At 51.9% G+C, this 18,022-nt stretch overlaps 1 protein-coding gene across 6 annotated transcripts in view; it reads right to left on the bottom strand.

Annotated features, from left to right (window-relative positions):
• Window positions 1–18,022, bottom strand: part of b4galnt1b (beta-1,4-N-acetyl-galactosaminyl transferase 1b) — a 104,704-nt gene that overhangs the window by 53,475 nt on the left and 33,207 nt on the right. For 5 of the 6 annotated variants that reach the window (XM_059643339.1, XM_059643338.1, XM_059643342.1 and 2 more), the window contains 2 exons: window positions 15,733–15,839; window positions 12,973–13,010 (listed from right to left, as the gene is read on the bottom strand). In XM_059643339.1, the coding sequence (XP_059499322.1) occupies window positions 12,973–13,010; window positions 15,733–15,839 (145 nt within the window). Of the gene's footprint in view, window positions 1–12,972; window positions 13,011–15,732; window positions 15,840–18,022 lie in introns of those variants that run through there. The other variant, XM_059643343.1, reaches the window with a different exon arrangement.

Here is an 18,022-nt window from a genome sequence, read left to right as displayed (position 1 = left end):
AGAGACACAGATGTTGGCCAGGGAGCAGGGTGGTGCATTGAAGTGGCAGGCAACAGGTAGTTCCAGGTCTTTTTTACGAGCAGAGCATAGATGTTCTGTGAAGCGGTCGCCAAGTCTACACTTTGTTTCCCCAATGTAGTGGAGACCACATCGTGAGCAGCAATAGCAGTCGACTAGACTGTGGGAATTCTGAAAATCCACATGCACCACAGAAGGGATAACAATGTGCAGAGCTGGACGGACACAGCAGGCCAAGCAGCATCAGACCCTTCTCGTCTAGGCCCAAAACATCAAGCCTTCCTGCTCCTCTGATGCTGCTTGGCCTGCTGTGTTCATCCAGCTCTACACCTTATTATCTCAGATTCTCCAGCATCTGCAGTTCGTACTATCCCTACATCACATAAGTTCTCCCTTATCTATTCTATTAGTTACAGCCTCAAAAAACACTCTAGTAGGTTTGGCAAAACATGATTTACCCAGCAGAAATCCACACTGTCTTCGTGGAATACTGTCGGCTTCACTAAGTATCTGATTAACACTTTATAACAGACTGCAGCATTTTCCGTACTGTCGTTAGGCTGACCAGTCTGTGATTCCCCGTTTATCTCTCCTTCCTCCTTTATAAATAGTGGAGTTGCATTCGCTAATCTCCAATATGCCAGGCTGTTTCAAAATCTACAGAATTTTGGAAGATGACCACCAACACATCTGCTATTTCCTTTCATACCCTGGGGTAGAGATTATCAAACCCTGGGGATTTTAGTCCCATTAATATCTTTCTGTTTATTACCAACAACAATTTCTGTCAATTCATTCTTTCCCAAAAGGTCTTAGCTTCTCCAGCATTTCTGGGAAGTTCTTTTTATCTTTTTCTGTAAAGGTAAAATTGAAGTGGTTGTTAAATTGTTCAGAATCTCAATGAGATCACTGCTCGTTCTGCTGAACTCCAGAGAATACCAACCTAATTTACTCAGTCTCTCATCACAGGACTATCCTCTTACCTCAAGGATCAATCCATTGAAACTTCACAGCACCACCTCCAGCACAAGTAGATCCCACCTCAGACACAGATCAGAATGCGGTCCCTGTCCCACCTCCAATACAAGTAGATCCCTCCTTAGCTACAGAGATCACTACCTCCAATACAAGTAGATCCCTCCCTATTATGGGGGCCAAATTTGCACCGAACACTCCCAAAAGCGGACTCTCCAAATCCCTGGACAAAGTAAGGGATTGAACTTTGACCCTGAAGCAAGAACAGGGGAGCAGAAATGGCTCGAGTCTGTCGCACCGTTTAGTGGCTAATCTGTGACCAGCCTCCCTACTTCCACTGTTGCTTTGTGTCCCTTGACGAACAGTACGTTTGGCATTTAAATCGACCCATCCTGAACTTCTGTGCCTAACAGCACTGTGTGGGTGCCCGTACACCATAAGGATTACGAGTGGTTCAGGAAGGAAGCTCTCTTGTAGTCTCTTCAGCCTTGATGCTGCTCGACCATGTCCCTGGACTGGCCTATCCCCTCCCTGCCTCCCCGCCTATACTCTCCTCTCCACCTATCTTCTTTTCTCTCCATCTTCGGTCCACCTCCCCCTCTCTCCCTATTTATTCCAGAACCCTCACCCCATCCCCCTCTCTGATGAAGGGTCTAGGCCCGAAACGTGAGCTTTTGTGCTCCTGAGATGCTGCTTGGCCTGCTGTGTTCATCCAGCCTCACATTTTATTATCTCAATACCACCTTCTCCAGGATAAGCAATAAATGCTGGGCCTAGCCAGTGACCCCCACATCCCGTGAACTAATAATGATGAAAAAGAAACTCAATTCATTGGCCCAGTTGAAGTCAGCGCTGCTGGGGTTAATGACTGCAAGCAAGTATACATTGAATTTGGGGTGGGGCTGAGTGGCAAATGAGGACTGGAAAAGTCAGAGCGGCCACATTCCAGGCAAAAATAAACAACCAGCAATGCAGCATTCTTGCAAAACCAGTGATAAGAAGATACAAATTCAATATTCTTGCCTTTTAACAGACTAGTTGAACAGTTCCAAGGAGGCAGTTACTTTTCAAGCTACATGGACAACACTCAAATCAAATAACTTGGTGTTTAGCAAGTAGAAAACACAGAGATTAGCAGCTTGTGACTTCATCAGAGAAATTACTGTTGCGGATACTATGACATGATTAAAACTTTCACTATAATTCGCAGTTACAGAACAATTCCAGTCAAGCATCCCAAGGTGCCTCAAGGCACCATGATGAAAAAAAAATTGACAATGAGCCGCACAGGGAGATATCAAAATAAGTAACCAAATGAAAATGGTAGGCTTTAAGGAGTGTCTTCAACCAGCAGGGTGGGGGGTTGCAGAGAGGCTGAGAAGTAGTTTGTGCTCAGGTGAGGCGGCATGGTGGCTCAGGGGTTAGCACTGCTGCCTCATAGCGCCAGGGACCCGGGTTCAATTCCACCCTCGGGCGACTGTCTGTGTGGAGTTTACACATTCTCCCCGAGTCTGCGTGGGTTTCCTCCGGGTGCTCCGGTTTCCTCCCACAGTCCAAAGATGTGCATCTAAGGGTGGATTGGCCATGGGAAATTGTCCCATCGTGCCCAGGGATGTGCAGGTTCGGGTGGATTGGCCGTGGGAAACGCAGAGCTACAGGGGTAGGGAGGTTCTGGGTGGGATGCTGATCAGAGGGCTGATGTGGACTCGATGGGCCAAATGGCCTGCCTCCACACACATATTGGACCAAAATGCTGACACATGAGGGGAATAGCCAAGCATTTCCCTCAACCTCTGCAATGCCCCTATTGCAGTACTGCCCTGGATGCAGATACAACTGGCTACCCTCACTGTATCAGGATTATTCCTGTTTCGCTGGTATAGCCCGACAATGGGACTTCATTGTGGTATCTCAGTGCTGGTGTTACCATTGCTGTTTGATTCTAGTGAAAGCTGCTTCTAGTTCTGTGCCTCAGAACCACGGTACTCCATATCAGTGAGATGGTGTACAGGTTTACACACTGATGTCTAATTCGGTACAAACATTGTAAAATAGTTCACATGTCCAATAAATCACTGCACTGCTTTCAGACCTAGATCTCTCACCTCATCAGGATCCCGACAAAACAGTTTCACTGTCAGTATTGGACTACGTATACGGTTTCAGGTATCTTCAACTGTTTACTTGTTCAGCTTCAGATTTATCTGCTGAGCTCTCTCTAGTAGTTCCACTTGATTTTGATCATGGTCTGTGATAGCTTCTTCAAATTGTGTCTCCGAACAGTAGATCACCCACAACAGCTTCCAGTGCAGGAAGAGATCACGGATGATCGCACTCTGTCTGTGTTGATATTCTTCAGGAGCAGTGGAAAGGGCCATATGCTGTACATGACCATATGCACCTCCTGATGGTGGCCAGAATGGAATGATGAAACTGCCTCACTTGTCACTGGCCAGCCTTTACAACAGGGTTTGTAAAGACCATTGCCTTGGAGAACTGGAGTAGCATTTCTTTCACTGGTAGGGCATGGGGCAGTGCCATCTCTCCACTGGCATTCTGGAATTGATGCACACTCTCAGTTTTCCCAGTGTTCCCTTGCTGCCTGCCCAGTCCCAGGGCTGTGTGTGTGGGGAGGCTTGGGGACAGCTGGCACCCTCATGGTTACACACTCCCTTTCCAGCTCTTTGATCTTATCTTTCAGGCTGGACTGGAGGGCAGTTACAACGGTCCTCACCAGATCCTGAGTCAGTCTCACATTCTCATCCACTTGGTGATAAAATTCACCAGTGAAACATTCTTGACACCTTTTAGGATCTGACAGCATCAGAGGAGCAGGAAGGCTGACGTTTTGGGCCTGGATCATTCTTCAGAAAAACCTAGGGTCTGGGCCCAAAACGTCAGCTTTCCTGCTCCTCTCACACTGCTTGGCCTGCTGAGATCACGCAGCTCCACACCTTGTTATTTGAGATTCTCCAGCATGTGCAGTTCCTACTTTCTCTGAAACCTTTTAGGATCTATTCAGCAGGCAAGGGCTCTGTTCCCCGAGGAACACACTGCCAATGGCGCTGCACACTACGGAACGCACTGCCAGCGGCTCTGTACCCTGAGGAGCGCACTGCCAACGGCTCTGTACCCTGAGGAGTGCACTGCCAACAGATCTGCCACCAGAGGAGCGCACTGCCAACGGCTCTGTACCCTGAGGAACGCACTGCCAATGGCGCTGTACCCTGAGGAACGCACTGCCAATGGCACTGTACCCTGAGGAACGCACTGCCAGCGGCTCTGTACCCTGAGGAACGCACTGCCAGCAGAACGCACTGCCAGCGGCACTGCCACCGGAGGAACGCACTGCCAACGGCTCTGCACCCTGAGGAACGCACTGCCAACGGCTCTGCACCCTGAGGAACGCACTGCCAACGGCTCTGCTCCCTGAGGAACGCACTGCCAACGGCTCTGCTCCCTGAGGAACGCACTGCCAACGGCTCTGCTCCCTGAGGAACGCACTGCCAACGGCTCTGTTCCCTGAGGAACGCACTGCCAACGGCTCTGTTCCCTGAGGAACGCACTGCCAACGGCTCTGTACCCTGAGGAACGCACTGCCAACGGCTCTGTACCCTGAGGAGCGCACTGCCAACGGCTCTGTACCCTGAGGAGCACACTGCAAATGGCTCTGTACACGGAGGAACGCACTGCCAATGGCTCTGTACCCTGAGGAACGCACTGCCAGCAGAACGCACTGCCAGCGGCACTGCCACCTGAGGAACGCACTGCCAACAGCTTTGTACCCTGAGGAACGCACTGTCAACGGCGCTGTACCCTGAGGAGCGCACTGCAAATGGCTCTGTACACGGAGGAACGCACTGCCAGCGGCTCTGTACCCTGAGGAACGCACTGCCAGCGGAACGCACTGCCAGCGGCGCTGTACCCTGAGGAACAGACTGCCAATGGCTCTGTCCACCTTGGAACGCACTGCCAACGGCTCTGTACCGTGAGGAACGCACTGCCAACGGCTCTGTACCGTGAGGAACGCACTGCCAACGGCTCTGCTCCCTGAGGAACGCACTGCCAACGGCTCTGTTCCCTGAGGAACGCACTGCCAACGGCTCTGTTCCCTGAGGAACGCACTGCCAACGGCTCTGCTCCCTGAGGAACGCACTGCCAACGGCTCTGCACCCTGAGGAACGCACTGCCAACGGCTCTGCACCCTGAGGAACGCACTGCCAACGGCTCTGCACCCTGTGGAACGCACTGCCAACGGCTCTGTACCCTGAGGAACGCACTGCCAACGGCTCTGTACCCTGAGGAACGCACTGCAAATGGCACTGTACCCTGAGGAACGCACTGCCAACGGCTCTGTACCCTGAGGAACGCACTGCCAACGGCTCTGTACACTACGGAACGCACTGCCAACGGCTCTGTACCCTGAGGAGCGCACTGCCAACGGCTCTGTACCCTGAGGAGCGCACTGCCAACGGCTCTGTACCCTGAGGAGCGCACTGCAAATGGCTCTGTACCCTGAGGAACGCACTGCAAATGGCTCTGTACACTACAGAACGCACTTCCAATGGCTCTGTACCCTGAGGAACGCACTGCCAGCAGAACGCACTGCCAGCGGCACTGCCACCGGAGGAACGCACTGCCAACGGCTCTGTACCCTGGAGGAACGCACTGCAAATGGCTCTGTACACTACGGAACGCACTGCCAGCGGCTCTGTACCCTGAGGAACGCACTGCCAGCGGAACGCACTGCCAGCGGCACTGCCACCGGAGGAACGCACTGCCAACGGCTCTGTACCCTAAAGAACGCACTGCAAATGGCTCTGTACCCTGAGGAACGCACTGCCAGCGGCTCTGTACCCCGAGGAACGCACTGCCAACGGCGCTGTACACTACGGAACGCACTGCCAACAGCTCTGTACCCTGAGGAGCGCACTGCAAATGGCTCTGTACACTACGGAACGCACTGCCAATGGCTCTGTACCCTGAGGAACGCACTGCCAGCAGAACGCACTGCCAGCGGAGGAACGCACTGCCAACAGCTCTGTACCCTGAGGAACGCACTGCCAACGGCTCTGTACCCTGAGGAACGCACTGCCAGCGGCACTGCCACCTGAGGAACGCACTGCCAGCGGCACTGCCACCTGAGGAACGCACTGCCAACGGCTCTGTACCCTGAGGAATGCACTGCCAACGGCTCTGTACCCTGAGGAGCGCACTGCCAACAGCTCTGTACCCTGAGGAGCGCACTGCCAACAGCTCTGTCCCCTGAGGAGCGCACTGCAAATGGCTCTGTACCCTGAGGAACGCACTGCAAATGGCTCTGTACACTACGGAACGCACTGCCAATGGCTCTGTACCCTGAGGAACGCACTGCCAACGGCTCTGTACCCTGAGGAACGCACTGCCAGCGGCACTGCCACCTGAGGAACGCACTGCCAGCGGCACTGCCACCTGAGGAACGCACTGCCAGCGGCACTGCCACCTGAGGAACGCACTGCCAGCGGCTCTGTACCCTGAGGAATGCACTGCCAACGGCTCTGTACCCTGAGGAATGCACTGCCAACGGCTCTGTACCCTGAGGAACGCACTGCCAGCGGAACGCACTGCCAGCGGCACTGCCACCGGAGGAACGCACTGCCAACAGCTCTGTACACCTTGGAACGCACTGCCAGCGGCACTGTACCCTGAGGAGCGCACTGCCAACAGCTCTGTACCCTGAGGAGCGCACTGCCAACAGCTCTGCCACCAGAGGAGCGCACTGCCAACAGCTCTGCCACCAGAGGAGCGCACTGCCAACGGCTCTGTACCCTGAGGAACGCACTGCCAGCGGCACTGCCACCTGAGGAACGCACTGCCAACGGCTCTGTACCCTGAGGAATGCACTGCCAACGGCTCTGTACCCTGAGGAACGCACTGCCAGCGGAACGCACTGCTAGCGGCACTGCCACCGGAGGAACGCACTGCCAACAGCTCTGTACACCTTGGAACGCACTGCCAGCGGCACTGTACCCTGAGGAACGCACTGCCAACGGCTCTGCACCCTGAGGAACACACTGCCAGCGGAACGCACTGCCAGCGGAACGCACTGCCAGCGGAACGCACTGCCAGCGGAACGCACTGCCAGCGGCTCTGTACCCTGAGGAATGCACTGCCAACGGCTCTGTACCCTGAGGAACGCACTGCCAGCGGAACGCACTGCTAGCGGCACTGCCACCGGAGGAACGCACTGCCAACAGCTCTGTACACTAAGGAACGCACTGCCAGCGGCTCTGTACCCTGAGGAACGCACTGCCAGCGGCACTGCCACCGGAGGAACGCACTGCCAGCGGAACGCACTGCCAGCGGAACGCACTGCCAGCGGCTCTGTACCCTGAGGAACGCACTGCCAACGGAACGCACTGCCAGCAGCACTGCCACCGGAGGAACGCACTGCCAACAGCTCTGTACCCTGAGGAACACACTGCCATTGGCGCTGTACCCTGAGGAACACACTGCCAATGGCTCTGTACACCTTGGAACGCACTGCCAGCGGCTCCGTACCCTGAGGAACGCACTGCCAACGGCTCTGTACCCTGAGGAACGCACTGCCAGCGGAACGCACTGCCAGCGGCACTGCCACCGGAGGAACGCACTGCCAACGGCTCTGTACCCTGAGGAACGCACTGCTAATGGCTCTGTACCCTGAGGAACGCACTGCCAACGGAACGCACTGCCAGCGGCACTGCCACCGGAGGAACGCACTGCCAACAGCTCTGTACCCTGAGGAACACACTGCCAATGGCGCTGTACCCTGAGGAACACACTGCCAATGGCTCTGTACACCTTGGAACGCACTGCCAGCGGCTCTGTACCCTGAGGAGCGCACTGCCAACGGCTCTGTACCCTGAGGAACGCACTGCCAGCGGAACGCACTGCCAGCGGCACTGCCACCGGAGGAACGCACTGCCAACGGCTCTGTACCCTGAGGAACGCACTGCTAATGGCTCTGTACCCTGAGGAACGCACTGCCAACGGAACGCACTGCCAGCGGCACTGCCACCGGAGGAACGCACTGCCAACAGCTCTGTACCCTGAGGAACACACTGCCAATGGCGCTGTACCCTGAGGAACACACTGCCAATGGCTCTGTACACCTTGGAACGCACTGCCAACGGCTCTGTACTGTGAGGAACGCAATGCCAACGGCTCTGCACCCTGTGGAACGCACTGCCAACGGCTCTGTTCCCTGAGGAACGCACTGCCAACGGCGCTGTACACTACGGAACGCACTGCCAGCGGCTCTGTACCCTGAGGAGCGCACTGCCAACGGCTCTGTACCCTGAGGAGCGCACTGCCAACGGCTCTGTACCCTGAGGAGCGCACTGCCAACAGCTCTGCCACCAGAGGAGCGCACTGCCAACGGCTCTGCACCCTGAGGAACGCACTGCCAGCGGAACGCACTGCCAGCGGCACTGCCACCGGGGGAACGCACTGCCAACAGCTCTGTACCCTGAGGAACACACTGCCAAGGGCTCTGTACACTAAGGAACGCACTGCCAGCGGCTCTGTACCCTGAGGAACGCACTGCCAACGACACTGTACCCTGAGGAACGCACTGCCAACGGAACGCACTGCCAGCGGCACTGCCACCGGAGGAACGCACTGCCAACGGCTCTGTACCCTGAGGAACGCACTGCCAGCGGCACTGCCAGCGGAGGAACGCACTGCCAACAGCTCTGTACCCTGAGGAACACACTGCCAACGGCTCTGTACACTAAGGAACGCACTGCCAACGGCTCTGTACACTAAGGAACGCACTGCCTGCGGAACGCACTGCCAGCGGCACTGCCACCGGAGGAACGCACTGCCAACGGCTCTGTACCCTGAGGAACGCACTGCCAGCGGAACGCACTGCCAGCGGCACTGCCACCGGAGGAACGCACTGCCAACAGCTCTGTACACCTTGGAACGCACTGCCAGCGGCACTGCCACCTGAGGAACGCACTGCCAACGGCTCTGTACCCTGAGGAATGCACTGCCAGCGGAACGCACTGCCAGCGGCACTGCCACCGGAGGAACGCACTGCCAACAGCTCTGTACACTAAGGAACGCACTGCCAGCGGCTCTGTACCCTGAGGAACGCACTGCCAGCGGAACGCACTGCCAGCGGAACGCACTGCCAGCGGCTCTGCTCCCCGAGGAACGCACTGCCAGCGGCTCTGCTCCCCGAGGAACGCACTGCCAGCGGCTCTGCTCCCCGAGGAACGCACTGCCAGCGGCTCTGCTCCCCGAGGAACGCACTGCCAGCGGCTCTGCTCCCCGAGGAACGCACTGCCAGCGGAACGCACTGCCAGCGGAACGCACTGCCAGCGGCTCTGCTCCCCGAGGAACGCACTGCCAGCGGCTCTGCTCCCCGAGGAACGCACTGCCAGCGGCTCTGCTCCCCGAGGAACGCACTGCCAATTTCGAATGGCATGTTTGGGGGTTACCAGTCTAACCTTTAGTCTGTGCTCCATGGATTCTGCTCGGCGTCGTTTATTATCCAGATCTCCCCATCGAGAGCTCGATACAGGGTCATTTCATCTCTTGACATAATTGCTCCATTACATTGCCTCAATTTCAGTTTCAAGGGTGTCACTTTCTGGCGCCCATCTTGAATCCCCTTACACTGGTTTGTGCAGCACATGAAACTGTGGTGGTTCCCACCCTCCTATATGGCTCTGAGACATGACCCGTCTACAGCTGCCACCGTGAGATACTGGAGCAGTACCACCATCTCTGCCTGTGCAAGATCCTGTGAATCTGTTGGAAAGAAAGATGCACCAACACCAGCGTTCTTGACCAGGCCAACATCCCCAGCATTTGAGGCGCTGCCTACTCCTGATTGGCTGCGACGGTCTGAGCACGTTGCCCGCGTTACCGACACGAGACTCACCAAGCAGGTGCTGTACTCCCAGCTCCGTAACAAGAGGCAAGTCTCAAGTGGACAGAGGAGGCACTTCAGTGATACCCTCAAGGCCTCACTAGCGAAGTGCAGCATTCTCACAGATACCTGTCCCAAGACCATCCAAAGTGGAGGAGCTACATCCGGGAAGGCTCCAAGAACCTCGAGACTTTCCGTCGCAAAAAAGTGGAAGCCAGGCAAAAGTGACTGACTCCTCATGGCAGAATCGCTTGTGCCTGAAACAAACCTATCTCTTGGAGACAATAGGGGCTGCAGATGCTGGAGGTCAAGAGTCTGGTTTTCCTGTTCCTCAACAAGATCAGGCTGTAATACAACTCGCAGCAACTGACAGGAATATTGCGACTCATATAATGAGCAGGTTTCCTAATTCACTGCTAACTCTTTCACAGATTGGCCATGTGGAGTGTGGAAAAAAACAAGATACAATTCTGACCCACATTTGGTGGATTTGAAGAACAACATCTTGTCTTCCGCCTGGGCACCCTGCAGCCCAGAGGACACAACATTGAGTTCTCCACTTTCAATTAACCTTCCCACCCATTCCCCACCTCCTCCCTTCCATTCCACCTTCTGACCCTCCCTTCCAGCCACAAAACAGCTTCATTCCACCCAACAACCAACCAGGCTGTACCTCCCAGCGGTGCCCATCTAATACCACCATTCCACCCCCAAACCTCCCACCCCTTTTATCTACAGCTCCCCCTACCCCCACACCCAGCCCTGAAGAAGGGTAATACCCAAAACATTGACTGTCCCTTTTCTCCAGATGCTGCCTGGCCTGCTGTGTTTCTCCAGACTCCTGTCTGTGTACCTTGGATTCCAGCATCTGCAGGTTTTTTTAATCTCATTTCATTTTCACAGTGACAGGGGCTGGAAAATGCACAAAAATTGTTTTGACTCAGTTAGTCACTGCACGCTGCAGACTTGTCATATGTTCGCCTTCTTTCTGTCAGTAGCTGGCTTCGAGCTCTGAAGTTCCACACATTTTCCAACTGCTCCACTCAGGGACAACGATCTAAGTGATGGATGTTTAATAGCTGCATATGCAAGCACTTATAGTCAGTACGCTAAATGGAGTGGGGGGTCCTTTATAGGCTGCCACTCGGCCCATTCTAGGCCAGCATTGATAGACAGTGAGCACATGGATAGCATGCACTGGAGCTGAATTACCTGGGGCCCATAAAACAGGCCTCCCTGAAAATAGCATCAGTGGGAATGAAGTGTGTTTGGACCACATTTTTGGGGGGTGGGGTGGTTATTGTGTTTGGATGTACAACCCCCAATCCCAGGCCCTGGCACTCATATTCAGCACCTGTTCCCAGAGCTAAATGGCAGACCACCACCATGCTATTTCTCTGGTCTCCACTTACTTCAATGGATGCTGGTCTCTGGCGGCCTCTGCTGGAAGATCAACCAATTGCACACTCCGAGCAGCAGAGGACAAAATGTGCAATCCAGATCAAAATGCTGCCATTCACCCACATCCCAGGGCTGGTTCACCCCATTTTAAGAAGCTGCTCCAGCCCTGACAGAGCTGGGCAGCCAATTCCAATAAACCTCGTGGGGATCTTGTTAACTTCTCCACAAAGCGAAGGGAAAAGCATTGGATCTATATCATCCAGGCTTCATTTTCATGTTATACCCAGCAACAGTGTGGAACCAGACGGCAAAATGGGATTCAGTGCTAAATGAAGCTAAGAGAGGCACAGCCACAGAACTGCGCCGCCGTTTCCGCTCCATTCCCAACATTATGTGAAACTGCCATTGAAGATACAGCACTGAAGCAGGCTATTTGGCCCATCGCCTGCTGTTCTAACCCCCACATGAGCCTTCTCCCACTCCTCTTCATCTCACCCAGGCCAGCGTAACCCCCTACTCCTTTCTCCCTTTTCTAGATTCTCCTCGTCAACACATTGATATGTTCACCTTAAGTGCTCCCTGTTGGAGCAAGTTCTACATTCCCACCACTTACTGAGGAAGGAGCTATCCTCAGAATTCTCATGGCATTTAATGATGATATTTTTGCCTCAGATTTGGTCATGTAGAAACATTTTCTCTCACTGATTTAAAGGGAACCATCAGCTCCTTTAAGAGTCATGGTCGGCTTATTTCACAGCTGACACTGTATTGGCTATTGTGCATTCTGTGAAGGGGCTAGCTGTTCAGTAACAGGAAGACATTACACAGTGACCTGATCACCTCTGCTTCCCCATTCTGCCCTCACCAACAGAAAACCAACCCATACCCTGCAGTACCAGGCAGCTCAATACAAGCATCCCTGATATGCTGAAAAATCAGCCCTCATTTCCTTCCCACACTCCCCCTGCCATTTTCCCCACTTTTGACACCCACCTAATAAGCCAAGCTCAGGTTTCAGCCTCAACACGAATACAGTCCTGCAGAGATTTAGCACTTTGCACTACGTCAGGGTGTCCCATCGGCCCTTTCTGGCCAACGAAGCACTTTTCTTCAAAGGCGGTGGCTGGTGTAAGTGTTGGAAAGGCAGCATGCCACTTTGCACACAGCAAGACCTCACAAGCAACAGTATTGGCTCGGAGCCCGAGGGGAAAGCTGCCACTCTCTGAAAATAGTGCCGTGGGATTGCTTACATCCAGTTGGAGCTGGGGCCTCAGCTTAACATCTCGGTCGAAAGACAGCACCTCCAACAGTGCAGCACTCCCATGGCAAGCACTAATATTGCTTTGCGCTCACTATAAGTTGGAAATGCTGCTGATATAATCAGTTGGGGGGAGGGTGGGGGCAACTTGATCAGGAGAACAAACAGTGCTGGCCTGTGGCTTGGTCTCACATGTCTGGAGACTACTGGCATTATAAAGATTCAGCAAATAATGGGTTAACTCTGCAAGTGTTACTCCACTCCTCAGCCAACACACATGAAAGTAAGCCTGCATACATGAGACCCTCAGTTAGCGTACTGCAATATTCAACTGTTACGATCCACAGAAAAATGACGTGATGGAACCTATCTGAATTAACAATGACCTCCATGCAAAGAGTGTTTGTAGATATCTTACCCGATACAGTTTCCTAGATGGAGCTTGTAAACTTAAACCTGCAAGGGAAGTGCAAAAACGTTAAGACTAAGGTTGGATTTTGCTCCATGTTCATTTTATTTCCTAAACATATGTTCTTGGGAGATGGGCATCACTGGCGACGCCACTTTCATTGCCCATTCAGAGTTGCCCAGAGGGCATCGAAAGCCAATCATGCTGGGACTGGATTAGAATCATATGTAGGCCAGACTGGGTCCTTTCAACAGATATCTATCAATAAGTTCAGTTTTTATGATTGTTCTTGAAAACAGCTTTCTTGATAACAACAGGGAAGGGTCAAACTCAAGCAAATTTGAAATTCACAACTTGTTCAGGGCGGGACTTCTATTCACAGCCTGTTGTTACAAGTCACAGTAAAGGCACTGAACATGCTCAACCTGACTTCCAGTGAAAGGCCAGAACCACTGAAAGCAATAAGAATGTTGGCACTGTGCTAGAATTTGTGCAATCAAATTATAGTTATAGAGTCATTCAGCGGGGAAACAGACCCTTTGGTCCAACTTGTCCATGCTGACCAGCTATCCTAAATTAATCTAATCCCATTCACCAGCATTTGGCCCATATCCCTCTAAGCCCTTCCTATCCATGTACCCATCCAGATGCCTTTTAAATGCTGTAACTGTACCAGCCTCCATCACTTCCTCTGGCAGCTCATTTCATACACACACCACCCTCTGTGTGAAACAGTTACTCCTCAGGTCCCATTTAAATCTTTCCCCTCTCACCTTAAACCTAACCCCCTCTAGTTTTGGACTCCCCTACCCTGGAGGAAAGGCTATTCACCCTATCCACGCCCCTCATGATTTTATAAACCTCTATAAGGTAACCCCCCCCTTCCTTGTAGCTCAAACCCTCCAACCCTGGCACCATCCTTGTAAATCTTTTCTGAACCCTTTCAAGTTTCACAACATCCTTCCTACAGCAGTAAGGCCAAATTATTTATTTCAAAAGGATCATGAGGATGGTAACAATATTAATCAGTTCCTAGACTCAAATCAGATGTTCAGCAATAACCAGTGAGCTTAAAATTCATTAGTAAAACTCTACTCCTGTTTGTGAATTGTGTGTCAAATCTCAGTTTCCCAGTAAATTGAATTCTGGCTGCAGAACTGATATGTACTGCAGCTGTGGCTCAGTGCAAACTCTTGCATGCTGCGGGTTCAATCCCCATGCCAGTACTTCTACTCCAAGCTGATGCTCCCAGTGCTGCGCTGTTAGAAGGGCATGTTGTCCAACAAGTTGTCAAACTGAGACCCCATTTGCCCTCAGGGAAAAGATTCCTGGAAGCACCATCTCTAATGAACACTGGTGTTTGAAATTCATCCTTCAACCAACCTTGCAAGAAGTGGGTGATTAGGCAAATGATCTTGCTGTTTGTCAAAGCTAGCTGTAAACATCTATTTACGATCTATGAAACAGATTGTTACTGTTGCAATGTGTGGAGCTGGATGAACACAGCAGGCCAAGCAGCATCTCAGGAGCACAAAAGCTGACGTTTCGGGCCTAGACACTTCATCAGAGAGCTCTCTGATGAAGGGTCTAGGCCTGAAATGTCAGCTTTTGTGCTCCCGAGATGCTGCTTGGCCTGCTGTGTTCATCCAGCTTCACACATTGTTATCCTGGATTCTCCAGCATCTGCAGTTCCCATTATCTCTGCAACAGTAACAATGCTGGCAGGAAAGGATTTTATGGACATCATGTGGTCATGTAAGGTACTACAGGAAATCCAGACTGGCATCACTCACTGTTAGAGATAATGGGAACTGCAGATGCTGGAGAATCCAAGACAACAAAATGTGAGGCTGGATGAACACAGCAGGCCAAGCAGCATCTCAGGAGCACAAAAGCTGACGTTTCGGGCGGGTCTAGGCCCGAAACGTCAGCTTTTGTGCTCCTGAGATGCTGCTTGGCCTGCTGTGTTCATCCAGCCTCACATTTTGTTGTCTTGGATCACTCACTGTTAGTCTGCTTCAGATCCTGCTTGTTCGATGGGGTTGGACTGACATCCAGCTCTTTCTAAAGAAAGCTGGGTGCAATAACCTCTTGCTAATTCTCACTGGTAAGGCCAGAATTTGTTGCTTTCCCAAACTGCCCTTGTACTAAGCGGCTTATGGGCGGTTAACAGTTCATTGCAACTTAGAAAATGGCACACACTTTCTGGGACAACAAGGTGTGGAGCTGGATGAACACAGCAGGCCAAGCAGCATCAGAGGAGCAGGAAGGCTGGCATTTCAGGTGTGGACCCTTCTCCACTTTCTGTGGTTAGGAGCTACGTAAAGATGACGAAGATGCCGTTGGATTGCACCAGGCTGTTCTACAGGAGCAAGACCAGATCCACTCAGCCCCCCTCCTCGAGTCTGTTACAACATAACAGGATAACCACCATTCAGCCCCTAAAGCCTGCTGCATAGGAAAAGGAAATTCAGCCCCCCTCCTCGAGCCTGTCACATAGGAACAGGAGGCCATTCAGCCCCCCTCCTCGAGCCTGTCACACAGGAACTGGAGGCCAGTCAGCCCCCCTCCTCAAGCCTGTTACACAGGAAAGGGAGGACGCCATTCAGCCCTCTTCCCTGAAACCTGTTACATAGGAACAGCAGGAGGCCATTCAGCCCCCTTCCTAAGCCTGTACTTTTAGCCAAAAGAAGAAAAGCACCTTCAGCAATGACCTGCCAAACAGGTCTATCTATTTCTTGTAGCCATTGACAGTGTATCAGTTCTGACCTGGGATCATGATGGTTTTTAGGGGTCGCACATGCAGACCCTGTGTGGGATATTCCAGAGGAGTGTTGGCTTTGGCGATGATCATGACATCGGCAGAGGACTGTGACCTGGGCAAAGAGAAAACAAGGACAAGATAAAAGGGTGCATGCATCACGTGACACGCAAATCTGTACGGCCAAGCAATTATTCAAGCACAGGAAATGATGCAATGTCACATGACAGTGCCCTCTCTTGCAGCCCTGTGGCAAGGTAAGGCCTACAGGAAAAATGCTTCTTAGATAAAAGCGAGTTCCCTCAGCGGGCCCTGTAAGTATTCTTTCGCAGAACAAAGGCAAGGATATTAGACTTGAATCCTCAAACTATTGCTGGCACAATCCTTACTGTCTGTAACCCACACCCCTTTCCCCAGTTTCACATTGACAAAAATACAGAGAACCCAAAATCAAGTCAAGCATTAGATCGCCCGATTGCCAACAAAAACCTCATCACAGAATCCCGACAGTTTGGAAACAAATCCACACCGACCCTCAGAGCATCCCACCCAGATCCGTCCCCCTAATCTACACATCCATGAACACTACACGCAATTTAGCACGTCCAATCCACTCTAACTTAGATATCTTTGGGCTGTGGGAGGAAACTGGAGCACCTGGAGAAAACCCACGCAGACACAGGGAGAATGTGCAAACTCCACACAGACAGTCACCCCGAGGCTGGGATTGAACCCGGGTCCCTGGCGCTGTGAGGCTGCAGTGATAACCACTGAGCCACCGTGCTACCTTTTCACTGTCTGTCATAAATCTTGTGACAATACTGTGGCTTTAAGGGGTGTGTTTCGTCCTGATTTCTTTTGGAGAGAGACTTTGGGGAACAGGTGGCTAGCAATCTACAACAAGATAAACACCCTGAGGGGTTTGGGTTTTTTTTTGACTGTTAAAACAATAGAAGCAGCCTGAATGGGTGTGTTTAACCTCCCACAGGACCAGGATTTTTAGTTTTAGCTTTTATGCAGTTGTTGCTGGATCTCAGCAGAGTTTGGAGCTGCAGTAAATCTTTCCCAGCTGCGACACTGTCTCAGAGTTTGCCCTTGATGTTCTTCCTTTTGGGACATGGGAGTTGCATTTGAGACAATCTATTTCACTGAATTTGCCTTTTGGCCAAGGGAAGTATTCATGTGATGTTACTATATTGGAACAGGGAATTTGTAATAGTAACTGTACCCATTATTCGGTTAAATTTTCCAATACAGTTAAATTATTCCAATTCCTCCTTCTGTTGTATTTTGCTTTAATTCTGGTGGCTTGACCAATCGAATTACATCTGGAATGCAACACCTTACTTTGAAAATAAGAAAATGTTAGGGTCAAGACTATTTTGTGAATATTTTGAGGGGGTTGGGTCTGGCCGTTAACAGCCTGCACATCCTCCCTGTGTCTGCGTGGGTTTCCTCCGGGTGCTCCGGTTTCTTCCCATGGTGCCCAGGGATGTGCAGGTTAGGGTGGGATTGGCCGTGCTAAATTGTCCCATAGTGCCCAGGGATGTGCAGGTTAGGGTGCATTGGCCGTGCTAAATTGTCTCATAGTGCCCAGGGATGTGCAGGTTAGGTGGGTTACAGGGGGACAGATCTGGGTGGGATGCTCTGAGGGTCGGTGTGGATTTGTTTCCAAACTGTCGGGATTCTGTGATGAGGTTTTGTTGGCAATCGGGCGATCTAATGCTTGACTTGATTTTGGGTTCTCTGTATTTTTGTCAATGTGAAACTGGGGAAAGGGGTGTGGGTTACAGACAGTAAGGATTGTGCCAGCAATAGTTTGAGGATTCAAGTCTAATATCCTTGCCTTTGTTCTGCGAAAGAATACTTACAGGGCCCACTGAGGGAACTCGCTTTTATCTAAGAAGCATTTTTCCTGTAGGCCTTACCTTGCCACAGGGCTGCAAGAGAGGGCACTGTCATGTGACATTGCATCATTTCCTGTGCTTGAATAATTGCTTGGTAGTATCGAACTTACATATTTCCAAAAAGAGAAACAAAATGTCAGCCTTCCTGTTCCTCTGATGCTGCTTGGCCTGCTGTGTTCATCCAGCTCTACACCTTGTACAGCTCTTTTTTTAAACCCTCATTAAGGTTGGGACACCAGAGGCCAAACATAAAAAGGCAATATCAAGTTGTACAGTGTGAGGCGAGGGTGCTGATTGGTTGAACCATAGCTGGCATGGAGATTCAGCAGGAACTGTTAATGGTCAATCTTTGATAGCTAATTAAATTCAGACCAGGAGTGTAGATTCTAAT

This window comes from Stegostoma tigrinum, chromosome X (assembly GCF_030684315.1).
Source record: "Stegostoma tigrinum isolate sSteTig4 chromosome X, sSteTig4.hap1, whole genome shotgun sequence".
NCBI classification, from domain to species: Eukaryota; Metazoa; Chordata; class Chondrichthyes; order Orectolobiformes; family Stegostomatidae; genus Stegostoma; species Stegostoma tigrinum.
This window is presented reverse-complemented; position numbering and strand designations above follow the sequence as displayed.